This window comes from Dinoponera quadriceps, unplaced genomic scaffold, assembly GCF_001313825.1.
Source record: "Dinoponera quadriceps isolate SergipeBrazil2010 unplaced genomic scaffold, ASM131382v1 scaffold3162, whole genome shotgun sequence".
In the NCBI taxonomy this organism is placed as follows: domain Eukaryota; kingdom Metazoa; phylum Arthropoda; class Insecta; order Hymenoptera; family Formicidae; genus Dinoponera; species Dinoponera quadriceps.
Window position 1 is genome coordinate 53,536 of NW_014557929.1, and position 27,318 is coordinate 80,853.

The 27,318-nt window shown below is 46.4% G+C and overlaps 1 protein-coding gene across 2 annotated transcripts in view; it reads left to right on the forward strand.

Annotated features, from left to right (window-relative positions):
* LOC106749517 (protein couch potato-like) overlaps nucleotides 1-27,318 on the forward strand; it is a 107,140-nt gene that overhangs the window by 46,659 nt on the left and 33,163 nt on the right. For both annotated transcript variants that reach the window (XM_014629043.1, XM_014629044.1), the window contains exons 2-5: nucleotides 4,561-4,638; nucleotides 13,154-13,207; nucleotides 22,576-22,638; nucleotides 25,557-25,698. In XM_014629043.1, coding sequence (XP_014484529.1) covers nucleotides 4,561-4,638; nucleotides 13,154-13,207; nucleotides 22,576-22,638; nucleotides 25,557-25,698 — 337 coding nt within the window. The remainder of the gene's footprint in view (nucleotides 1-4,560; nucleotides 4,639-13,153; nucleotides 13,208-22,575; nucleotides 22,639-25,556; nucleotides 25,699-27,318) is intronic.

Consider the following 27,318-nt stretch of genomic DNA (forward strand, 5'->3'; position numbering starts at 1 on the left):
AATCTGGGCGACGGTGTGCCGGGAGCTGCACACGACGTAAACTAATCCCGCAAGTTCAGCCAAAGAAACCGGCTTGATCGATCGGCGAAGGAACAATTAACGGGACGCGGGGATCTGCTATGCGGGTTCACCTTAAATCAATCGGCTCGCGGGCTCACAGTTATTTTTTCTTCGCGTGCTTCCCGCCGCTTTTCCGTCCTCGATGCTTCCTGCCGGAAATTAACGAGGGGACGGTAACGAATCGGTGCCTTCCTTCTGCCACGTGCGATCTCCAAGTACGGGGCGCGCGATTAATCTCTCGCTACCGGATCGATTCTTATCGCGCGGTTTATGTGTGTGTGGGAAGAGATTAATTTACATCTAAATAGTTTTCAGGATATGAATTGTTGAAAAAGCTAGGGAAAATCTGTGCATAGATTTTCGAATTGCGCGAATCGTTGCGCGAATGAGTAAAAATATACTGTCCCGCATATTATCTCGAGTCAAATTTATCTCGACATTTTCCATTCGAGAGTTCATGCAAAATCCTGCAAATGTATTCCCAATTAAACATCTTGAAAATGTAAAAGCTCTATATATATATATATATACGCGCGATCTTACCGACATGCACGCGCGTATACCGGTGGGTACACGAAGTTGCTTCTAAATAACAGCGGCCGCTAAAAGGGGAACGCAAATATGGGACAAGGAGTGTCGCCAGCGGATGCGCAAGTGGCGGCGCGGCATAGTTTTGAAGATGAAACAATGAGAACTGGCGACACGGTCAGCTGCGAGCACGCTGGGAGTGGACTCGCTCGTCCACGATCAATTATTGTCGTTTAGAAGCTACGCCTTGCAAAACCCGCCTAACGACAGGCGTGCGCGCAAAAAAAGAAAGGGAGAGAGAGAGAGAGAGAGAAGCCGCGAACGCGCGCGGAATTTTCAATGCGAACAAGAAGGAAAAGAAAAATGGAATAAAGACGAGGCGGAGGAATGAGAAACCGACAATTTTCTGGATAAAGATCTGATTAATGTGCATCGCGTTTAATTGGCGTGACGATGGACTAGACTAGAGGAATATTTATAAGCGGAACAACAATATGATTTTGTTCGCGTAGGTCGAAAGAATGGCGAGAGAGAAAGAGAGAAAGAAGGAGGGAGGGAACGAGACAGAGAAAGAAAAAAAAAGAGAGAGAGAGAGAGAGAGAGAGAGAGATTCGTAATAAATCGTCGGAGTTCGCGCGCCCGAAGTCCTCCAAGTTGGAAAAGGTGCAGCAACAGCGTTGCCGAGGTGACAAAGGACACGAGAAGCATGATTAATCGTATTACCGTGTACCAAGATTAAAATTAAGCTAATTAAGTCGCTCACGAGTCGAAATAATAAGAGGTATCGGCGAGCACCCGGAGCAACTGCTCGAATATTCCCTACGGATTTTCGCCTCCTCCGTGGAGACGCTTCACGCCCCGGGTGAAACAAGGATCGAGTTGTCGCGAATCCTCTCGCGCAATTCCGCATTTCAGCGAGTTTTCCCCGGCAGCCCCGTCGCGCACGGTGGCGGCAGAATTGAAAATCGAACTTTCGGCGTAAGGAGGCGTTCGCGTTTTCGCCGCATTCTTCACGACTTTCCTTGCGTATCAGCGACCCGGCCTCGCTTCGCCTCGCCTCTCAGCACGCGCGCGGATATTTATTTCGCAATCTAATCGGATAATTGCCGCGGAAACGGAGAAAGAGGGAGAGAGAAAGAGCAAAAGAGATAGATAGAGATAGAGAGCGATTCGCATTCCTTTCTCGCCGATCGACGTGGACCACCGGGTTCGATGCCGATTTGCGGGCGCAGTACAGTCTCGATACTTGGCGTCTCGGGCAAGCCAGTTCCAGGAGGTAACTATCGATAGCATCTCTCCCGGCTAGGTTACTTCCTCGCTTTCCTCCGACAGTTTTACGCTTGAATAACGCAAGTCAAAGTACGTATCGGAAGTAGCTACGAGACAAGCGCGTCTCGAAGAACCCGGGGGGAGTCTCGAGTAACGTAAATGCTCGCCACCTCCCTTCGTTCTCCTTTATCTCGCGAGATGCTCTGCAGGAAAGACTGCGTGATCCAAATTGGCACTCGGATCATCTCAAAGAGCACGGGAGCGCCTGCCATCCGCTGGTTTTCGAAGAGACTCTGATGGAGTCAGAGTCGCGCACGTCGATGTGCACACTGAGGGAAAAGAACGATTGGTCTCATTAAAATTAACTGTTCGCAGCTGTCGAGTATTATTACTGTAAGAGCACGTATTACAAAAAAAGTTACCTCGACTATAATTGATGACCATAATATTTGTAATCTTTCAAATCATATTGACTGTCCAACTGTTCCGGAACTTATCGCGCAACGAACGGGGGAACGAACGAGGGGCGGTCGGCGTGTTAAAGCACATAGTGTGACGTCTGGTGTATATCGACGCACGTCGGCGCGTGTGTCGATTTTCACCTGGCCATTATTGCCTGCCTCGTCGCCTCGTGTAACGCCTCGCGCAATGCCGATCGCTAATTCGGAACTTCCCCGCCACCAGGAGTGTACCGAGTGTTCCAAGAGAAACGTTCAGCGGCGGCCGATAGAGTCCGCCGGGAGAATCGGGGTGAGCCGTCTTTGCGAAAAATTAGAATAATTACACGAGCGGCGCCGCACCGTTCGGCTCGGCAACTCGGCGCGACTCGACTCCGTAATTACGTTCGCCCGCGTGAGTTGCTAACCGTCATACTTTTGCTCAACGGTGTTTCTTAACTTTATTAATTGCCGCAACCTCATTGCGGCAATTTGATGCTCCGCTCCGGAGATCATTATAAGTTGGGCGGCGAGGGAGCGCGCGAGGTCGTCCCTGCCTTGGTGACACGCTCACCTGCGCACCTGCGTGCATGCGCAACGTGTGCTGCATGCGCGCACCTTTGACGCGACAGAGAGACCGCGAGACATGGCGAGGCACGCGCGAGTGTGCGTGGCCGCAGCAATTACTTAAGGCCGCTCTCGGCGTAAGACGGTCATGTAACTTGCTCGGCGAAACTTTACAGTTACTCTCTTAGTCTCATCCATTAGTAGGCAACCCCGTACCGTACGACGACGCCGACGACGAGGACCACGCCGAAACGGTTACGTGCCTCGCTCGGCTTTTTATCAGCGTTGCATCGCCAAGTTTGCCGGTGATAAAGGGACACCATTAATTATCGCAGCGAGAACCGACAAAATATTGCCCGCCGGGCGCAATTATCTGCGCGAATGTATCGCTTCGGATCATTTCTTTCTTCCAGTTGGTGGAGTGAATATTAATTTTCGGCGAAAAGGAAATCGTCAGAAATTGTCCCTTCAACTCGTCTTATCTCGGCCGATTAATCCGGTCTCAGAAATTATTTAATCCTCATTAAACCATCGTAAAAATAATTACATCACACGAACAGTCTGCACTCTGTGCCCGTCCAAATCCAGGACAATGACAACTAACTTGCACTAGCTAAAACAGCAATATATCGCACTCATGTCAAAACGTATGCAAGTTCTGCTGGATAATTATTGTCTTAATGTTTCATTGTTTTAAAGTCTAATTATCATAAATATATTTTAAACGTAAGTTTCTACCTCTCGATAAAAGTGACATTGTTCCTTTGGCCGTGATTTTTACGAAGGATTAATAATAACGTAAGTCACAGGATGGTTCGTTAACCTAGGTTTAATATCGGCGATCGCGCGGAAACGCGGTCCGCGCATTTTATCCCCGTGGCGTCACGACTGTAACGCGCTCGCGCACTCTCAGCGGGAGAAACGAACGAATTACCAGCAATTTGTATCGACTCGAGAACGCTCGATTAGTAATTATCTGGCGCGCTAATATGCGCTCGAGAGCGCGCCTCGCTAACGAAAGCTGCGTCAGTCGTCTTTCTCGTTGCATTGTTCCCGATGACGGCATTCAGCTGCAGCAGCAGCGGCAAGCACGGAAAGTCGATTTGCATTCTCCGACGAAAGCGAAACAATATCGCATTAATTCAGTTACACCGGCGCTAACGATCAGTAATAGTAGTAGCCGGAAAGAACGATCAATATCGGCCGGGTGGCCGGGCAGGGAGGAGGGGGACGAGATATCTTCGTGAATCACTTTAAGGGGGACCTTCGGGGGCTTTTCGCGCCAATTAATTGGGATCGCCCGCTCGTAAATTGCCGAATTAATCGCGAAATTAAAAAGGAAGACGGGCTAGGCGGCTAGCCGAGTGGGTGGGTGCGACGGGGGGGGAGGCGACTTCTTACGGTTCTCAGGCTCTTGCATTGATTCTGCAATTAGCCAGCCATCGGCTCGTTCGCGTTCAGGAGGGCAGGAGTCAAATCGAGAAAGTCGATTCCCTCGTCTCCTCCGAGAGTCACCTGGACCGCGCGTTTCTCTCCACCTCCTCCTTCGTCTTCTTATTCGAAGACCGCTCTTCTTTCCTTGTTTTCCTACCTCCCTCTTTCTCTCGATCTCCCCCGATCTGTCTGTCCCTCTTCCCTCTCCGGACCTACCAATTAGGTTAATTAACTCAATTATCGTTCTCTTTCTTTACCGTTTCAGGTGCGCACCTTGTTCGTGAGTGGCTTGCCGATGGACGCCAAGCCGAGGGAGCTCTATCTGCTCTTCAGAGCATACGAGGTGAGTCTTGTAAGAGAGAGAGAGAGAGAGAGAGAGAGAGAAAGTTTGCCCATTCTCTATATCTTTCTCCCTGTCTCTGCCTGTATGTCTGTCTGTGTGCTTGCTATTTTATATATAGCCGTATGTATTCGCGATGTCGAGATCAAAGGGTCCGCGGAGGTTTCGAGATTTGAGGAGCCGACGCTACGAAATGTTCCGGAATACACGGGCGGGGAAATGCAGAGCCGGTCGCGCTGTTCGCGAATGTAAACGACGTGATGTATTGAAGGCGCAGCGGAGAGGATCCGAAATTCCCGCAAACGTTAATATTCCACCGCGTAATCGTCCGCAAACCGAGCCATCGTAAGCGGAGCTTAAGGATCAAAGAACTCTCGCGGAATTGAAAAACACGGAATACGTGAATTATCAATTTCGGGGATGTGTCCCTCGCTCAATAATTCAAGGCTTCGAAAACGTCTTCCATACGTTCCGTAGAACGCGATGAGATCCGTACGTGCGTAAGCTCTGGGGTATTAGAAGGCGCGCCCTCGCGGTTAATTTCACGCTTGAATTGCTCTCCCGGTCGAAGAAAAAGTCATTGGCAATCGATGAAATTCTACAAAGTGGCTCGCGCGAACCTAAATGAAAGTAACAGCCTGATACAGAAGGCACCTCTAGCCTAAATTGGAATCTAAATCAAAATAATAACCTGATCGCGAAACAACATCTGATAAACGGCCGATAATAAATAAAAAAAAAATGTTAGTCTAAATTAAACTAAATCTCGAATGTACTGGAAAATGAGAACACGCGCGCGTATCCCGATAGCAATCGCCGTACACTCATTTAGGTTTTTCTCGTGGATATACGTGGCTCAGGAAGAGAGTCCTTCTCTCTCTCTCTCCCTCTCTCTCTCTCTCACTGTTATCGCATCAATTACCCCCATCTACCATCGGTCTGGCTCTTCGTAGTCGCGCTTAATTCGCTGTTGAGGTTCAATAAGCTCATCTACATTCTACGGTTCTCGCGCCATACGGCGAAACACACACCGACCGACCGGGCGCGTCATGACTGAACGTTCGAACTGTATTCACAAGGGGAATATTCCCCTTATGAATCATGCTCTCGTCTACGGCGGCCTCTCGTCGTGAGAGAGAGAGAGAGAGACTCCTCTATAACGTCATATTTGCCTGGCTTGCGATCCTAGGTTAGTTTGTCTACGTGGTTAATTATGTCGGTGCCAATTACGAGCTTGCACTTCTGTGCTCCGACATTGGCGAGACGAAAAATCGATAGCAATGACATTTCGATGCTCTCGTCGACCGCGTTCCGTCGTCTCACACACGTGTTCCTTTTATCTTTGAACTTTGCACACAGTCAATGGAAAGAAGAATGCTGCGACACTTTTCTTGTTCAATGTGCTTCCCAACGTACGATGAGAGAATTTGTTTTTCAGCAATTCTCAAAAATTCCTCTCTGATATCGTTTCTCGTGATTGTACATTTTTCTATTGAATATCGGGCGTTCTGAGGGATTCGTCGAGATGACGCATGTTACGCATTTTCTTTCGTCGACTGTATGTATAAATCTCGACGACATTGCGGGCGGACAAGTTTTCGCAAAACGAAGGTGCACCACGAAAGAAGATATTTCGTCTCTCTGACAGTTGAATTCATCTCTAATTTCTATGTCACACACGATACATATATTTTTGCACGTCAATATTTTATATTTTATTTTTCGCCCGTATAAAAAAAGTCCAGTTCATTGTCCCGGTGTCTAAATTAATTAACTTTGCGCACCGATATCCGTGCGATTTGCGCGATTCCGCGCTGCCGATCGAAGCGATTCGATCAACGATGAATCCGGTGAAATTTCCCGGAAGAAAGGCCGCGGTCTGTCGAAAAAGAGAGAGCGAGAAAGAGCTAAATACGTTTCGCGCGACTTCAGGGCGAAATTCAATCGCGCGGTCCGACGGCGACGACGGTGGCGGAAGAGAAAGAGGAAAAGAAACCGCGATCATTTGTCGCCACGAAAGGAAGAACAGGTGGAAAAACGGCGAAATTGTTCTCGCTCCATTTGGAAATCTCCCACGAAAGTTAAACCCGCGAGCATCTCTCGAGCGTATCGTTGCTCGACGAGGAAAAAGGCGACGCGCTGCGTTCTCCCCTCCGCCCCCTCTTCTCTCTCGTTTTTTTCTCTTTTTTTTTTTTAAGTCGTTGCTTCGTCCTTGTTTTGTATATTCATGAAATCGTCGTGAGCAGCCCGCGCAAAGGGATTAGGATTAGTCGCGTGGGTGTGCTGGGAATTACATTTCCGTCGGTACCATGAACGCCGCGAGCGAAGTATACATAGAAAGAGAGAGACAGAGAGAGAGAAAGAAAGGGAGAGAAAGAGAGAGATACTTCCAAAAGGACGTCCTCCTCTCTTCTTTACGTAACGGGACATTCGTGCCCGAGGCACTCTAAATAATGATTTTACGCGGCAAAACGTAATACAGTAATTTTCTGATCGGTTTTCATGGTTTAACGGGGATGGGATACTCGTTGAAAGGACCTTTGTTGAGTCCTTCAAACGAGCCCTTTGTCGGAAAGGACGCTCCGTCGAGAGAGATACGACGCCATTTTACTATCCTACGGTTATATAAATAACAATTGAATATATTAACAATAATAGCGAGACCGCGATGACGGATAATTGAGAATCGGATGGACGAGTGAACGGAGATATCGCATTGTGTGTTCGGTATTGCGCAATGAGGAAATGAAAAAGATGTGTCTGGCACCTACGATTACAATTGTGTACGAAGAAATAATTACAGCTGGGAAACACATTTTTATCGTAAACGCCGCAGTAGCGCTGTTGTTGCTAATAAACTCGTATGCATCGAGTGCTACTGTTTTAGAAGAGGAAAGAGAAGAGTATGATTAGCATCAAAGATGGTCGAGCGTAATTTGCGCCGGACTGTTAAATCGCTTGTTTTCTCTCTCTCTCTCTCTCTCTCGATATGATTATTTATGAGCGCGGAGGAGTTATGTATTACCGTGAACGAGCCGACCACAGTCAGTTTCAACGAGGATCACCACGAGGATGCCGAATCGATCTCCATTGACTGCGCATTTCTCTCCCGGCGAGAGATAAGTTCTCTTTGGATCTGCGAAGTTCCGTAAAACCGTTCCGTCGGCACTTCTCGCCGATACAATCTCTCGGATCTTCTCGGGAACGTTAAACGGCGAACGTTTCAACGCGAATTCCTCCGTTCGATCTCACGTCGTACGGGGTGTGAAAAATAAATACATAATCGCGGAGCGACGACGAAATCGGGTCACCATGCGGTGATCGGCGCTGCGGAAACGCGCGGCCGATTTTCCGCGCGCGGTGTGGGTGTGATGTATATCGGCGACGGTCGTCTCACGCCCGCGGCGATCTTCTCCGGTATCAAAAGGGAGAGAGAGAGAGAGAGAATCGCGGCTTCTTGGCATCGGCACGCCGACGCAAGCTGGCGAAATACCGCGGGACAATAAACCTTGAGAGAGACGCGAGCGCGCGTTATTTTCGCCCGCAAATCTCTTCGGGCGTGTGCTTGCGCTCGCACTCGCCCGCGAATCCAGTTATTAATCGTTTTTGAAATATCGTAACGTTAAGCGCGCATAATGCGTCGCATGACCCGTTCCCCGCGCAAATTTACGACGAAGTCTCGGTGTACCGGAAGAGAGCCGCTGCGCTGCCGCGAAACTTTCGCAGCGGACGAGCCGCCCCGAATCGACATTTTCGGCCTGCGTTAAATCTTTAATTGTACGACACAGTAGGAGCCGAGGTAACAAAACAGGCTCGATCCTGACGATGTGACACAATAGGAAATATTTTGTACCTGTGTTGAAATTGGTTCTTGTTAAAGAACCGTTCCTTGCGTTAAATCTTTAACACACCTGCGTGATTGATTTAACGTATTGTGTTTGTTATCTCAGTATGTATTTTGTGCTGAGTCGATATTCAACGTACGTGTAAGTGTTAAAATTACACACTTACAATCACAAATTAACACATTTTATACTTCAGTGTGACTAACATATATCATGGATATTGATTTTGTGTTAATTTTTTACATAAGATTTGTGCCACTTTTCAACTTATTCATCTTATATTAAATTAACGCTGAAATTTGTGTGGACACGTGAGACAGGTTAAATTTAACACACACTTTTTTACTGTGTGGAGTGCCGTTAAAGTAGGTTTTCCTAGTTTACAAGCCGTTTATGTAGGCGCCAACTATCTTTAGAAGTATTAATAAGTAGCATCAAAATTCTCTACTCGAGACTGCTCGTGCTTACAGCACGAGCTGCGCAACGAGAGCGCGTGCATGTACGTAGGCGCGCTTCGTTCGCGTGACGGCGAAAGCTCGCGCTATGCACCCTCGGGGAGCGGCTGGCTGGCTGGTTGGCTTTTTAATGGCCGCGATATTTCATAGTTAAGGGGAGTTAATTAATAACGCCAGATATATCGAGTCGAGTGCCAAGAATGTTGCCGCTGATATCGATACCGAGAAGCACGGCGCGTCGTCGATTTTACGGAGATTACTGGAATGGATGCCAATATTGGACGAATGAAGGTTTAAACGTTGAAAACTACGTAACGACAGGTACACGGGAACGAGTCATTTTTACGGCGACTGCAAATGTTATGCTGTCGTGGCAAAGAAATTAATATACAGGGCGTTTCTCAAATACTGTCCAATACTTGAAGAGTTGATTTTTCAGGGTTTTATTTCGTAAGGAAAAGTTCAGAACGGACGTTGATTTCCTCACATAATAATCTTATGAATCATCTAAAATATTTGATGGTACTTAAAAGACACACTGTATATTTATTTGCTCCGACGGCATGAAATTTGCTGTCTCTCTGAATTATTGTTCTTCGTGTGGACGCGTTAAATGTTCGCGTTTTTAAGTAAGCGAGGAACTACGCCATCGGTCGCATCCGCGACGACGTGGGGATGAAAAGAAGTTTCTCGCGATTTTCTTTCCGCCCGATCGAAATTTTACGTCTCACGTCTCGTCCGCGTGGAAAGTCCGATGATTCCGAGCTTTTATAAATTTCGATTATAAATTTCCATCTTAATTGACACAATCTTAACGCACACAGATCTCAAGCGGATATGTTTTACAGCTCGGAGAAGTTGATTAATAGCGCGAGATTAAGAAACACGCGGCTGCCAAGAATGTTGTAACAGATACCTGGGAAATTTTGCACGTCGATCCGTGCGTATAAAGCCGTTCTGTGTTTTCGGGCGGTATTAAAATCGCTCATTAAATCCTGTAATTTATCCTCCCAACAACGCGTGCATTAATCACTCCCCCCTCGCTCCCCTACACGCGTATTATCACGCTCGTCTTTTAAACGCGCGTACCCCCCGCCCGTGCGTACCTTCCAATGGAACTCTCAAATCCAGGCGAGGTATATTTTGCGATTTTTCCCCAAAATACAAGCCCAATTAATGTTTCCGGGCAAAGCAGATGGGAAAACGATGATTCTGCGACTAGAATTATTCGGGGCATCGCGATGGCGAATTACGCGAAACGAGGTGGAGCATTTCGGGGTGCGCTCGCGCGCCGCTCGCAGTTCGAGCTCGAAAAAGACTCGCCGGCGCTCGCCGGATAAACGTTCCGAGACTTATGGCGCTCTCTAATTGTGGCTTCGCTAATTAGCACTTCCATCGCAATCGCGCGATTATTAACAGTTTGGTACTCCGGTAATGAGCTCCGACGTTACGGCGTTCGCATGTAACCGAGTGCTCATCTCATGAACGCGTGTTCCACTTGCGTCGCTGTCGTAAAAAAGAAGGGAGAAAGAGAGAGAGAGAAAGAGAGAAAGAGGAAACCAAGAAAACGTTCCTCTACCAGGACGAGGAGGACCCCTTTATTCCTCTTGCGGCAACGCCAGACGTCGGAGATTCTTGATAGCGCAATAACGAGGCATTACATATTAAGCCCGCGGCAAATTAAAAACTCTCTTACGCGTCTAATAATCGCCTTTTCCACGCATTAGCGCGGAACCGGGAGAAATACACGCGTACAGCACATATATCGCACACACGCATGTACATATTTATACATACAGACATACACACGTGCTCGCAACAGATCGTTTGATAATTCAAGCGGTCGTCGCCGAGAAATTCGCGGGTATCTTAGAATTTGTGTCAGATCCTTAATAAAATATCCGAATGTGTCTTGCTCCACTTCGCGGTGCTTCGCTATTTTTAATGGGCTCCGTAAATTCCGCTGCTAACGGGTTCTCGGCCGACTGGCGCATTTTGGCCAAGCGTTACCATGCGCTTGCGCTATATTTTGCAAATACAGTTTCCCTCAAAATAAAAAGCGGGTCTCTGTATTACCCGAAAGCTCAGCGTCCGACTGTCGCCGGAGTGGTGGATCTAGAAGAGAGTCTCATTAAACGCACCGCGACGCTTTCTTCGCGCGACAATTCTCTCGTCGCTTATTCATCATGAGGAAAAATTTCGCCCTGAAGGATGAAAACAAGTTGAATGAACGAAAAGAAATGCGGCGTGCGTTCTCATCTCCGACATTTAATTCGTTCTTTCGTCGTCCTATACAAGGTGTCTGGCGCAAGCTGTCGTATACTTGTTGATCAGGCCACTCCGAACGAGAAATGTTTACCACTTCACCATTTTGCAAATAACACGCAAATTTTTGAGTTAATTAAAGAAGCCTCTACACAGTAGAAAATAGTGACGCAATTATATGTCGGTAACGATCTATTCAAGTTTTCGTGTTGCTTTAATACGACGATGTGTTAAAAAGTAATATGATACTAAGGTAAATATGTTAATTTAACATATATTTGTATACTTCGTAACGTATTTCCAAATGTCAAAGTAATAAAAAAATTTGAATAGACCTCTATTAACACGCAATTTTTTACTGTGTATACTCGAGCACTTTCAATAATTAATAACTCGGAACTCGTGTTTGAAAAATGGCGAAGGAACTTTTTGTTTACATCGACCTGACAACTACAAATATGTGACGGCTCGCGTCGGACACCCTGTATATTTTTGCGTTCCATTATACCTTACCGAGTTTCGTTATTTAGAAGCGCTCAGAACCACGGCGCTAATGTAGAGTAGCTCATCGCACGCTCGCATGTTAATTCAATTAGCGTCAAATTCGGGTGATATCTCGGAAATATGCGGATAGAAGATCCGATAGCGTCAGATGTGCTGAAATATTTCACGCTCCGAGCGCTGTACGTTGCGACACACGTGCGCGCGCGTACGTGTGTACATGCGTGTGAAATGTTATATGTGTTACATATAACATTTCATAATCCGGTTGCGCAACGAAGGTATTGTGCTCACTAAGTAAATAACAGTAAATCGGCTCCGATGCTACGGTCACTCGTCGTATCTTTTACACGCGCGAGCGGTAATTAAGAGAAAGATTCCGCAGACGAACGCTATCTTTTTTTTATTTTTTTTTTTTCACAATAAACCGCTACACGCTCGAGCGAGCAATTTCGCTCGCTTTGGCGATTTCCGGCGTAAAACTCTCGCGTGTTTAAGGTGCCAGGTGACATTCGCCTCTCGCGCACCTGTTCACATAATGACGACGTAACGACTCGACGTGACGACGATCACCTTGCTCGTTCGTTGCGCGACGACTCACGGCTACGCGGTAACGATCGGAACGCGTGTGCTTTTGCGTCTGTGCATGCGTGTAAATCGATTTCACGTTCGTTAGAAACTCAATTTCATTTGCGCCCGATAAGAGCGGGCATGACGTGGCGACGCGTGAAATATGGACATACGATGAATAGCGTGATCATTACTCCCGGAGATGTGTTTGTGTGTTATATATATATATCGCGCGCCGTCGAGTCCCAGTCGATGACGACTCAAGAATGATGTCGCACGTTTGAAATTTCTAACGCACAGATTTACCGGAAACATTAATGTATCATTCGGAACTCAGTAAAAGTGTGATAATATTAACGATAACAACTCCGGCGTTCACGCAGAAGTCGGAAGAAATAAAAAGAGTGGGAGTAATTATATTGCAAAAATTGCAAAAAAAATTGTCGGAAACAAGACAATTAAAGTTCTTTCTTAAATTCTGAAGAAAGGAAAACAAATGTAAAATTGACTAGGGAAAATTTCTCTCAAGGCCTGGCGGTTTTCAATTTCTCTGGATTCTCGAAAAGACTTCGAAAAGAACATCAGCAATCCCGTCCGAGTTGCGATTTTACCACTTGGAAATTAAAAGCGAAGTGTACGTAACACATATAGATATCGACTCGATTTTCATCTTCCGTTAGGTAGGCGAACAATTAAGACCACAGAGAGAACTTTCTATTCTCCGTGGCAAGCAAGAGAGAGAGAGAGAGAGAGAGAAAGAGACTCGCGAGCGGAAAATCCATGCGAGATCGGTCAGCGTTTTCGCTCGACAATTTGTTTGTCAGCGGTATACGAGGACGGCTGATATAATGATAATGTAACGTTTCTTCTTTTCTGTTGCAGGGGTACGAGGGATCGCTGTTAAAAGTCACGAGTAAAAATGGGAAAACAGCGTCGGTAAGTTGCCACCGCCAAATTGACGGAACGTCTCGCTTACGACGTTACGATTTCAACGCGCGTGTGCGCTCACTTTTTAACGTCCATCCCGGAAAGCGCATCTGTGGCTTTTAACGTCGAACGTAAATCCCGCCCTAGATTTCGCGCGAGCGACGGGACGCAGTGCTCGATGTTGTCGATTGTACGCCGTTTCTTCGTGAACCCGACGAGACGAAGAGGATAAAATTGGATCCTCGGCTTTCCTCCAGCGAATTTCCAGTCGTACGTTTCGAGCAAATTCCGAATCAATTACGCGGGGAGTGGAAAATGGCGAAATTCTTTCCCTCTCGCTCTGCCCCCGTCCCCTTCTTTTTCTCACGCTCCCACTCTCTTTTTCGCTCTGTCTCTCTGTCTCTCTCGAGCGCGACTATTCTCGGGGGGAAAAACGAATGGGAAAAGTTCGGTCGGGTCCGACCGCGAGTTTCGATCGAATTCTCGTGCCGCGGGGGATTTTACGTGATTTCGTACGTTTCCGGCCAGTCGTGCCCGTCGATTCTTCATCGACCCGCTTTTGCTGACGGTGAGATGCGAACGGCACACCGAATACCGATAATATCTTATGTAATACGCCTTGCGTAATTTCATACAGTCTGACGAAATAGTTATCTCGTGGATCAGAAGTTGTCGAAAGTTTGATTCTTCTTCCGTGCCAGTTCGCTTGTCCTTTCACTAGGAAATCCGATATTTATCAAATATATCGTAGATTTCGATTATCCCCGAATTATTTCCCATTTATAAGAAAATAATGAATACATATATATATATATATATATATATATATATATCAGTGTTCCAATATTGCGCAAAAATTATTTATATACTCCATTATAATTATTACCGGGTGACCGACACGTAACCGTTGATCGCACGTTTAGATATACCGGTATATGTAATAGCGTTCTAAATTAAAATAAAATCTACATGTGATAAATCATTGTACGCGTTACCCTGGACGCCGGATAATTAAAATCGCGATGATTAAAATTGTACGAGCCTAACGGTACGTCGCGCGATGATTTTTATTGGAGACGCTCGGGAGTAAGCCCTCCCGCCCTACGGGAGCTCTTTTTATTTGCTCGAAGCGCGCCCGTTGATTACGTGAGTCACGAAGCCTTAAAAATACCTAATCAGTCGACAGAGAGAAATACATCAAATTTCATCATGCCGCAATACCATCGCACGCTACTCAACCCGGTATAATCCCGCCGAGATAACATTAATTTATGCGGCGACGCTGGGACCCGCGCACACGCGAGAGCACACCGACGCCGTAAAATCCCTAATCCATAAAGCATCACAATCTTTTTTTTTTTCTTTCTTCTCGCTCCGTATTCATTTTATTCGCGGCCTTTACTCGCATCTCGCGCTCGCGCGCGCCTGCGATACATACAACGGCTTTCTAAAATAAAACCGCAGTGATCTCGTATCGAGCGCGAAAGAATCGCGCATTTCACCCGAGGAATGTCGAGTAGCGAACGCTTGGAATGAAAAAATAATTAGGATGCCGAACGTGGCGAATTCTCAGCACCCGGCCGATTCGCAGTTCTCTGAAGGTTACATTGGGAAGAAGAATCGGGCAAAAGGAACGCTCAGGGTCAAGCGGATTTTGCCGAGCGCGAGTCACTGCGATCGAGTGAAGTCGATTGAAAATTAAGCCTGATCAGCGATCTAACGTGGGAATATTTGGAATGCAATATTTAACCGGTAGTAAAAGGTAAACGAAACTGTGAAACGCGTATGTAGGATACAGATGTTTTTTAGCTACCGAAAGTTGATTTAACTTCAAGCGATTCTGTGTAATACCAGCGATTCTACCTCCGGTTGGAAGGTTAAGCAAATCAGACGGCAAACACGACCAACAATGGGTTGGGTCGGCTTTATAATCGCGCCATTGAACTAAATTTTGAGCTTGTTTCGCACAAACAAGGGATTAAGGGAACACGAAAATTTTGCTGAAAGAATTAGGGCAATTAGTTCGCTGTATGCAGCTCGGCAATTGAGTTCGTTTAACCCGATTCCGTGTTGTTTCGACAGACTTTCTTTCATGATTTGTTTTTATAGTAATATGTACAAAATTTTTTACAGCAGTATGCCAGAGAATTTACGAATTTTCGAGTCCCGATCGATTTCGGGAGATTCGCCACTTTTCAAATTCACGCGTTACGAGATTCGCGAGCGTCGATGTGAGGTTCTGCCGGTCTTATGGATTTCCATGAGCTGTGAAGTTCTTCCGGTCTCTTATGGATTTCCGTGAACTGTGTTACTTCTACTTCAGTTTGGAAGTTCAAACTTCTCGTGTATTTTAAGTCGTGCATCTGTCGATCTTTAGTTCAACGGATCCTCGAGATATCAATCCATGCTTCTGAGCGTTCGCCGGCGAATATCAATTTTCACTCCCGCGAATCGGATCTAAACTTCGAACCGATAAACTTCGATTCTGTAGATCGGCGAGCTTTAGAAATTAAAACCACCGTTCTCGCAGTATCAGCAATCGTTAGCAATCTCAAGCCCCATGTTCAGATCGCAAAATATTCAGACGCGAACATGGTTTTATCGTCGTGTGAGAGTCCCGGAATTTACTCCAGACTTACTTAACCTCGACATTTCTGCACATTAGCGCAAAAGCCTCGCATGTCAAATATCAATTTCAGAATTGTCTTCCTCCGTTCTATGTAAATTCTCGCATCCCAAATCGGATTTAAATGTCGACCCGACAGACCCTCGAGTTCGTAGATCGTCAAGCTTGAAAATTTCAAACCACCGTTCCATCGATACCAGCGATCGTTCTCAAATCCCAAGCTCCATTTTCAGATCGCGAAGTATCCGGACGCGAACATGGTCCAGTCGTCGCACGAGAACGCCAGAATCCGCTGAATCCCAAAATTTCCTCGCATTACGGAAGATTTCTCTTAAATATCGAATACCAATTCCAAAATTATTCATGCCGGGTTTTTCATACATAAATCCTCGCTTCCGCTGATCTGACTAAAACTTCGACCCGACGGACCTTCGATTCTAGAAATCGTCGAATCTGAAAAATTGAAACCACCGTTCGTTATCGATTCTCGAGCTCCTTCAGATTGCAAAGTATGCGGGCATTCTTACTCGCGTAGGAATTCTGCAGCACGCGCGTTGGCGAGGTTAGCGATTGTTCGTGCGATCCGGCGAATATTCCGCGGTGAACAAAGTTAACAACGTGTTTTCGTTCCTGCACGCGGTCTGACCTCGTTCGTTGCAACCAGCGCGGAACGTAAACGCGCGGCGGCGTAATGGCCGTCGGTGATGTAATTGGATATAATGCGCGGAGAATGCGAATGAAACAACCGCGCGAAGGAGCGGGCCGAGCCCCGGCTTCCGTGTGAACGGTGCCTTAAACCTCCTTGGCCACTGGCACGGTCGGGTACGACAGTGTGCGAATCGATACGGCGGGACCGACCAAACTTTCCGCCGTTTGTTTCCTTCGGTCATCGTCACGGGCGCTCCGGAGATTTCCAAATGTTGTCGGGACCTCTCGTCGCCTCTCGCCGACAATCTTCGCCGTTGTATCTCCGTGCGAACGCGAGCGAGCGCGTTTCATCACTATCATGGAGCCCGGCACAAAGCCCCTTTGTGGCTCGCGGTGATGATTTATCAGCGCGCTTGCAGCTGGAAATCTTCTATAAACGAGGATTTATCTCGCCTCCTGATCGAATCGTGAGATCAGCGCCGGCCGTCCTTTCCTGCGCGCGGATTAAACTCGATTTGATTCCGGATTAGCAAAGGTCAAATCGATCGGGCGGAAGAAAGAAGCGGTTCAATCCGGGAGCGTCCTGTTTGATTTTTTTTTTTCCCATCCACCCGATTATCTCGAGGAGATTTCTGTTGCGCGCGGAGAGTACAAGTCGCGCGCGCGCGCGCACGTCGCGGCTAATTACTCCGGCCGTGCGATTTGATTTATGGCGAACGAACGAGAAATATTGCGACAATCGCTCGTTTGTTCGCCTGAATAAACTTCCCGTCGCGGGGATACCGCGCGCCGTTCGTACTTCGATTAATTGAGGTCGCAGTCGAGATTATCGCGCGACACGAGAGCGTGGTAACTCTCTCTCTCTCTCTCTCTCTCTTGACAATGAAATTCAAGAATATATCGTCTTCCCTCTTACGGTAATCGCATTATATTGCGAGCGTTCGCTTCAACATCGGGAACTCGTTCGGTTGCACGATTCACACCGACCGCTTTCAATCGCTCCATCGGATTTCACTGTCTGACTTCGATCGAGGTCTGGATTTTATCGGCTGACTTTTCTCTCTTCTCCGTGGAAAAAGGGAAGGCGCTTCTAACGAACGTTAAAGTCGTAGCGAATTTCGATCTCGCGGCACACGTCGTCGACGCGACACTTGGTACACAGAGCGGCATAATAGCCTTAACAGTTAGTAGGTCAAGGGTCAACGGAAAATTTTTCAATCATATATATACCCCACGTATATATTCTACGTATTCGTAGATATTCTACGTATTCGTGCATCACAGACTGTTGATTATTTAGGGAAATGGCAACGATATCTCACGTGTTGCTTTTTTCATGTGTGCTTTTTATATTTCACACGCTACAAATGCCATCTTGAATAATATCTTAGATATCGCTGCCACTTTTTCGAATAATCCTGTCGCGTTGCACGAACATGCTTTAAAGAGAAACTGAAAAATTCAGGAAGATCAAGAGATACTTAGAAATTTATTCGCGGGACATTATTTCACAGAGAATAAACCTTATTTCTGTATGATAAGTCTTATTCTTGTGAAATAAACCTTATATCTCCCTCCCACAAGTGAATTTTCAAGTACTGTTTCTCAGTGTGTAAAAACAATGTGTGTGATTGAAAGACTCTAGTGACCTTAGTCCTGGTAAAGGTTATTACGTTGGTTGTTTACAGTGAGCTTCAATAAAGCCTTAACATTTTTCATGCTAAAACTCACTAGTTTTTTTGAAAAAAAAAGAAAAAGAAAAATGTACATGTCATATCTGCGCGTAAGAAAGCGCCAGATTCAAATAAATAACTCCAATATTCCCTAGAAAATTTTTATTCAGATTAAATAAATATTTCATTTGGATAATCTTCTTGGAATATATTCTACTTTATTATTAAATAAATATTACTCGATCAAAATAAAAATTTGCTAACCAATATTGGAGTAATTCTACTTGGATTTAGTCTATTCTCCCGGATATTATTCGACACAGTACGATCAAACTGCCAAAGTGACAAATTAACAGAATAATCGATCTACACGCATACGTTACACAAACGGCCAATATAGTTTAGGGCTAGGCAATGAGCCGAGGCCTTATCGAAGCTCATCGCCTAGCGCGAGCATTCCGTATGCGCCCTCTCTAAACAAGGTGAGACGCGTCGCAGTCTCCGAGGTGAGCGTTATCATAATTTCCAGACCCTTCGATTATGCGCGATCGCGCACCCGAGTGGCGCCTTTACCCTGCGCGCCGGTTCACGTGCATAATTGCACGCGCATTTACATGGCCGTGGCTGCGACGGGTATATACGGGACGCGCGAGTTGTCGCGACGACGACGACGACGACGACGATAACACAAAGAACGCTGGCACCCGCAAGAAAAGCCGATATGCGTCGCGTCGTTCGTATACGCGTGTATGTATATCGAAACATGGTGTGCTAAAACGAAAAAAAAAATATATATATATAAGAGGAAGAGAGAAGAAGAAAAGAGAGAAGGAGAGAGAGAGAGAGAGAGAAAGAGGAAGGAAGAAATCGATCGTCTCCGTGGGCGCTGCACGCATGACCATTAACCTACATCGCATCACGATACACGTATTGATAAAAAGAGAAAAAAAAACGCGCTCGCTCGCTCGCGAAACGATGTATTACGTTCGGCTATTCCGCGTCCCGATAAGGATTACGGGAATTCGCACGGATAATACAGGTGAGGGAGCGCGGTCGCGGCGTCGGTCGTGTCTAATTCGCATCGATGGCGACGGATTTCGGCACGTCGTTCGCTGCGAAATAAAAACGCAGAGGTCGCCGATGAGGGCCCGGCTGTTGAAACGCCGCGGAACGGGTGATAGTGCGGCGCTTTCCGTTCGCTTCCGTCGCGATCGACTCGCGCGGGATTTCGCGCTCGTGGGACTCGGTTTAGCGACGCAGCGATCACTTATCAACGGGAGAAGAAAACATGCCTTTCTACTTACCATTTAATTACGCAATGAGAGAAAAAAGCGTGGTACGTACGATGCGTTGAATGCGGCGAGCGAAGGAATTCGGAGTCCTCTCTCGCGGAAGAAGAAAAATCCGTAATTCCGTAAAATTCAATCCGCACACTCGTACAGTCGCGTCATTAGCTCTTTTTCCCTACGCTTTATCCCGGCGCCGGGGTTCTAATTCCACCGGGGTGTGACCTTAATTCACGATAATGTGATTATAACTTCGGGCCCAACGGCGGCGAATTCATTCTCGGCCGAACGTTCGCGACCATACGAGTAAGGAGGTAATAATAAGAGCGATAAGAAAATCTCAGCGAGCCGCTCGATATTAATTTATTCGGCATTGCTCTTAAATAACATCGACCTTCGAAATCACGGGTTTCATAAAGCCGGCGTAAATGACGAGGGAAAATTCTACAGGGGCTGGGGGGACGGGCGCGGGTTTCCCCTCGACGACTCCTCGAGCGCAGCGCACACGCGAAATTTCGTGCGATCGAAACTTTCGACGGTCTCCGCTCGCGTATCTGGCTATATCCCGGCATTCTTTCACAGATACGATATATCGTGCACACCACCGTGTAATCGTACATGCGAACACACATCATGACAAGGGTACACGCGACACGCGCGGACGCGTGCGGCGCGAAATGCCGAGGAGAATGGCGGTTGTTTCGCGTTCGTACGTCGATTTCGCGCCGTGATACGAAGCTCGTTCGAAGAGCCCCAGGTATGCCGAGGCGGCGCGCGTACCTGTGCCGGCGTTGTTCGAGCCGTCGGCTTTACACCTCTCAGCAGCGCGCAACATTGTCGCGGCGGACCCCGTCAAAGGGTTCGCCGATATCTCCGCGCGGAAATGTCCCAGCGACACGGGGGAAATTGCGCTCGAAAGCTTAGTTCGTCCCGCTTCCCACGGGGTAATAGCTGTGTTATCATTTAATTTTCCCGATACGCTGGAAACTCGATCGATTACCTTTCTCGACTTCTGCGAAGTTGGTCCGACTTTTTCCAAATTTGAAGGAAAGAGTTGATCAATGTTCTGGTTGTTAGCGTGTCGATTCTTAGAAATAATTGTTGGAACTTCTTGAAGAACTCTCTGTGAGAATGATTCTTTTATTTTTTGTTTTTTGTTTTTTTTTCCATTTGGTTGTAACATATTTTAAAGTGGCGGATAAAAAGGATCTCCTTGTCTCGTTGAGGATAAAATTTCCTTCGGAATTTTGGCGTCCCGTTAAGAGTTCTGGTAGTCTCCCGAAAAGTCGATCGTCCTTAAGAATCGAAGTGCTAAATTTTCAGGTAAAAAGTCGTGACACTTGCAAGTTACGTAATCGTAAAGTTGGTCTTCCGTACTTTTACATGGCGCTTTAATTGCTTTAATCGGCGGAACTCTTTTTAAAATAGACGAAAAACTTGATAACTCATTGAGGGGCAAACAGAATTTCGTTCATTTTCCCCAAATTTTGAAAAAGCGGGGCCAGCTTTACAGCGATTCTCTTTCAAGCTGTGGATAAATGTACGATTAAAAGTGCAATTTCGATCTCGACTTGAGCGAATTGAAGAGAAGAAAGTAGAAAAGGTTCCGTCGCGGAGAATATAATCTTCCGTTTCTTACAGCACAGGAGTGAGAATTGTAATCGAAATTTTATAAAACCGTTTACGCTTTATACATTTCGAGTATATGTGCATATAAAAATTTATCACAATCCGTTTTATGGGGAATTCGATTATTCGTCGATTAATCACCCGCGACTGGATGGCGGATTGTTCGCCAATAATCGACGATTACAGACCGGTTAAGAAACAATTCACTCTACCATAACATCCGATTATCTTATATAAATCTATCGATCTCACGGATAGGAAGAGACGTTACTTTCGGAAAAGTTGACGGGAAGCTCGATCGAGTATCTTTTGCATCGTACTATTGTTTCGCTCGCTCCTTCGAGATCGCACTCGGCCGCTCCAATTTCATTCTTTCGGATGCATGAATATTCGAGGAACGGCGCGGGATCGGAAGTGAGAGCTGGTAACGAAATCCGCGTTAACGATCGGGCATTTCTATCTCGCATACCGTCGTAGGAATCGACACCGTCGATTGCAGCTGGTGCAATCGCGCGATGCATTATGAAGCGGGTAGGTAGGTAGGTAGGTAGGTAGGTAGGTAGGTTCGCCTTCGCGGAGCGATCGTTAGTGCGGATCGATCTGCGCGCTCTTGCGTCGCGACGCCCGGTGTCCTCGTTGTTCCGTTAATTCCGTATGAAACCGATGGAATCGATGCCGTCGAAGCCGAATAAATTAGCGGATGCGCTCGTGCAGATAAAAGGGCGAATAAGAATGTCGAGGATTGTGCCGGCAGCGCGAGCGAGAGAGAGAGAGTGATAGAGAGGGGGGGGGGGGNAAAGCGCAATAACAAGATGAAAACCTCGACGAAAAACAAGACGATAATCTCGTTTATCTCGCACATTGAGAGGAATTATAGTTATTTTTAACCTAAAAAACCTCTTTTTTATTTTAATAGTACAAAAATAGTAATGACGATATGCATGTAAGAGCTCTCTTAAAATACACATGACACACGCGATACTTATATTTGCATTTAATTTTGCGCTCACACGCAAATTCAAGCGACTTATTCGTAAAATTTTCTTTACATTCGTTTGTAATCGCGATTCAACTCACATCCGACTCTGTATTCAAATTGAGTATCTCGTTTTGAGATAAGTTTGAAGTAACGGCTGCTGCTAATACGAATCTCCCCGAGTGACTCACGGATACAATTCCGTCTGCGGAGACTCGTTGCGAATTATAAATCGCGCCCCGAAGCGGGCTCCGCCGTAAAAACACCGTTAGATGCGCGAAGCGCACGTGACGCTTGTTTACCTGCCGCGTTCTTTATCGCGAATAATACGATAGACGTTGCCCCCACGTAACGGGGCGATGCGCACGAATGGGCGAAGAAGCGTCGACGGGCGTAAATTCGCTCGCCGCCCTTCGAGACTAATGACGGCGTCGGCGACGGCTCGCGTAACGAGTGCCCGATTAGAGAAACGCGCTAATCACGAACGAAAACGCGGCGACGAACGAAACGCTCCTTGTTGCTTTTCTTTCTCGTTTCAGCCGGTGGGATTCGTGACTTTTCACACAAGGGCAGGCGCGGAGGCGGCGAAGCAGGACCTGCAGGTAATAGCCCTTTTCTCGCAGGCATCACGAGAGGCAGATGGGAGGAAAGACAAAATGACGCAAAACAAAAAAAGGAAGGTGGTGGATTCTCTCATCCTGCGCAGGAAGTCGCGATTAATGCGCGAGAGAGATCGATATGTATATATATACATATATATATATATGTATATATATACATATCATCATATATAATTATATACATACACAATAACACACACTCGTACAGATAATATGCCCGGCAGTTTTTCTCCGTTCTTTCATTTTTTCCTTTTTTTTAATTACGAATTCCACCCAGCCTTAGATTCCAGCTGGCACGGGTTAATGCTACCTAGCTCTTACCTTTATTAGTTACTACACCCACGACCTCTCTATCTATCTCGATCTATCTGTTCATCTCTCTCTCTCTCTTTACCGTAGTTTTCTCTCTCTCTTTCTCTCTCTCTCTCTCTCTCTATCTATCTATCTATCTATCTTTCTCTCTTTCATTGGGACCAAACGTAGTATTACCTTCTGTCTACCTGTATACGTATCAAGGCGTATTGTAATAACGCTGCACCGTGTGGCATTATCAATATATATCTCTCTCTATATATATGGTGTTGTTTGCCTCCCGACAAGCGTATCATCTCGTTGCATATACGTATATTCGAGCGTACGTACGCAGCGCGTAAACTTCGTTGTGCTGTGGTCCGCGCGCGTTGTAACAGAGCGTTGTAACGTGTAACCGACGGAACAAACGCGGAAACGAGCGCGGTACTCGCCAGACCATTACCGATGCGAATTAATTCTCTTTAAGGCTTCGCGCGCGAGCGAATTGATAAAAGTTGCCGCAAATTCATGAAGCTTTGGCATTTGCGCAATTATCTCGAATCTACCTCCGCCGGATCGAGAGAGATCGAGAGATATATTTCCTCGCGTTTTTTTCTTTTTCTTCTTCCCCCGCGTTCAACGGAAACTTCCTTTCCATTCGGTCGAGAAACGGGAGCTTCGAAATTCCGTGCGGCGATTAAACGGCGCGATCGATAACGGTGTACATGTACCACCCGCGAGACACGAATATATTTATATGTAACGCGTATATATGTATCTGTAAATACATATATCTACGGGGCGATCAACTTCGGCCTTTAAAAATGGTTCCTTCCTTACGGCTCGCGTCACGCGACTCACCTTTGGTTGCTTTGTATCACGCGTGTGTATACAATTCTCCGTGCGCGCGCCGACGAAATGGCTTTTCGTCGCGAGCGCCCGCCACGAATTTTCTCTCATGGCCGTTAAGTTGGTCACCCCGTATATAGCTCTACCATACCGTTGCAACTGACCTCACGCAATCTGCAATGTTACATAACCCGTATGGCAACGGTATATAACTACTACGAACGTACCGCGTAGAGAAACATCCTATTGTCGGATGGACACGTTCGCTGGAAACACCCTAGAAACGTACTAACGAGCGACTCACCTTACGAATACACTTACAAAGAAAGAAGCGGCACACACGCACACACACATAGATACACACATATACATTGACACACAGCCACATATATTTACACAGACATACACATTGACACACGTTGACACGCAGTCACACACATGCACACACGCACATTGACACACTGACACATACACACACACATGTATACACACGTACACGCCCTTGTGCTAATTTCCCTTCCACCTGGTAATTCCGTACTATTATTATACCTCCATCACTTTCGTCGCTAGCCACCGGTGGATTCGATCGGTCCTTCGGTTTTATTTTGCACACGCACGAAATATACGCCATTACACGATCGAGCCGGTCGTATTCGGCGCAGCCAACGAGACGAGATTTTTTTTTAATCATTTGAACGCTCTTACAGATGTTCTTTTCATATGTTGACATGAGAAGGCGATATTCGCGTGACAGCAGTTCTCCTATTTGCTTCGAAAACATATGGCGAGTGGGCTTCTCGATTTATATATTTACCGATTATCGTATTACGACGCGCCCTTTCACTCGATCGTTTCTCAATTCGGTATGTGGAAGCAATTTAATTTCAATAATTCCATCTGACATTGAAGACATTATCGCGTCTAAATTATCTCGCGGCATCGCGGCGTCCGCTTAAGAAAGAAAGAATTAAATTAAAGTATAAAATTCTAAAAAAATATATATAAGTGATTTTGACCGAATTTTTTACCGTGTGCGAGTAATTCACAGAATATCGATTAGCTATTTGCACTGATCTAACTCACTTCGATAAACGTTAAACTCGTCCGCTCTCTCTCTCTCTCTCTCTCTCTTTCTCTCGCAAAATGGACGGTGTCGCCGAAACGACACGCGGAAAGAAAATAAACCGCTGCAGAGAACACAGACGGAGAGTGATTGGTTACGAGCCTGTCAATATTACCGTGGACGTTTTCGTGATGCGTTAAACAACGGTGAAGCTGCATCGGCATTCGAACTAAATATATCGCTGTTACGCGCAAAACAGCTTCCTCCCGCGCACACCACATGAATGTATAACGGCGTAGAATCGTGCGCGCGGGCACTTTCTGTCGTGCCATTGATATAATTTTTTTCTTTTCGATTTTTATTTGACGCGAGGCGCTTTTTTATCGTTTGAAAATTATTTGCGGCATCGGCCAGCTGATTTTTCTCAATCTCGCGAGGACGCGGGGAATAGCAGCACAGATAGTAATATTGAAAAAGTAACATTTTATTTCGTGTGACAAATTAAACCCGGCACGTGCCTAGTGACGAAAGAAAGAAGCTCTTTCCCTTCACCTCTTTCTCGCTCTGTCTCCACCTCTCTTCCATCGCGCCACCTCTTCTCATTCTCTTCTCTCTCTCTCTCTCATCTCTCTGCCCACCACACCACCGCCCATCCACATGTGCTCCCGATTTACTAATTTAGGGAATCTATTTGCAGCAGGGGGTTAGATTCGATCCTGATATGCCACAAACCATACGTTTGGAATTTGCAAAAAGTAACACAAAGGTTAGCAAACCCAAGCAACCAGCAGCTGCAGCAGCCACCTCGCACCCCGCTCTGATGCACCCTTTAACGGGACGTAAGTATGCACCGCCACTCGTTCACTCGCTGGATACGTCTCACTACTATCTCTCACCCACTGCACCGACTACAAAGTGTCCCACTTCCTGTTGTCACTCGGCTCTTTTTTTTTTCAAAAGATTTTTTTTCCAACATACCCTCCCCTGCCCCGGCCCTTCAGCCCCGCTCTTGAATGCTCGCCTTTTAGCCCCGTGAACGGCCCTTTGCGGCGGGATCTGAGATCTCGTCGTGAATTGCGCGACAACCGATCGAAGTACGGAAGGACGGTGGTGGAGGGCGGGGGGCGAGTTTCACGAGGCGATATCTGACTCCCCCTCGCCGTTAAGCGTTCTTTTACAACCGGCTGTGTACAACCGGGTGTGTACGAGAGCAGCTTACGTCGTAATTGTGATTACGGGCGGCGGGGCACGAAGACAATGGCGCGAATGATCGCGCTCGTTATGGCGGGATATCGGCGATAACGGCAGCTGTGTCCGTCGGACAGAGATAATCGTCGATTTCCGCAGCGGATGTACGGACACGGGACCGTGAAATGATTCCGATGCGAAGCCGGGCCGCGCCGTTATTGTTTTCCCACGTGTGAACGCGACGTCGTCGCACGTCGGTTCTTCGCTTTTGCCGCGTCGTCGGCTCGATCGTGAATCCACGATCGTATTTAGTCGATGACGAAAGAATCGTAAACACTTTTGTAACGATAAACTTCAGAATAGAACCCATATCGTATTTAAAAGGCAAATTTATTTCCCGACAATTACGAGAAAAACGAATTTTCCTATTAGGTACTGACGCGCCGTGAAATTCATCGGAATAAAAGTGTTGTAACTTTTTTACTACCGACTGTTCGTCTAATTTAATCTCTTATTTGATATCTTTTAATAATGATGATAAAGGGAAAATAATAACTTTACTGTTCCCGTCGATAAATTTTTCCCCTGCGTGAGGTAAAAGTTATCGAAGAATAAAAGCATACCTTGTTGAACTTGTTTTAGGTAAAGGGAATCAGTTATATTTTAAAACAAGTCCTGGCGACGTTATTAAACTCGCCGGACAATGTTGGCGAAATCCTTCAAAGTCCTTCTCGAGAGCTTCTCAGAATTATCATTCGTTTTATATATTCTATTCTATCTTAGTACGTTTTTATATATTTATGTTTTATCATGTAAATGCATATCGCATGATTTATGATATACGTGTTGAAAAGACACGGTGGTCACGACGTCCTGATTTGAATGAAAAAAAAAAAAAAAACCCCCCGCGTTATCGCTTGATCGACGATTGTGCGTGATTTGAATAACATTGGCGTGTTTTTTCGAGCCGCTAGAAACTCCATTGACGACAAACAGCGCAAGATCCGTTAGCGTTCCGGTTACGTTCGCAGATCGCGCGTGGCCTTCCAGCGTACTTCCATCCGTGTTGGACGATCCTACTTATATATATACACACACACATATCTAATGCGTGTGGGTATGCGTTTCTTTCGGAGTTTCCTGGGTATAAATTTTTTTTTTCGCACGTTTCCCACGCGTACGTGAGCGTTTTTATTGACGTTAAGGACCGCACACTGTCGATCATCTATCCGCCGTACGACACGTTGCGGACGGACGGATGGACGGACGGA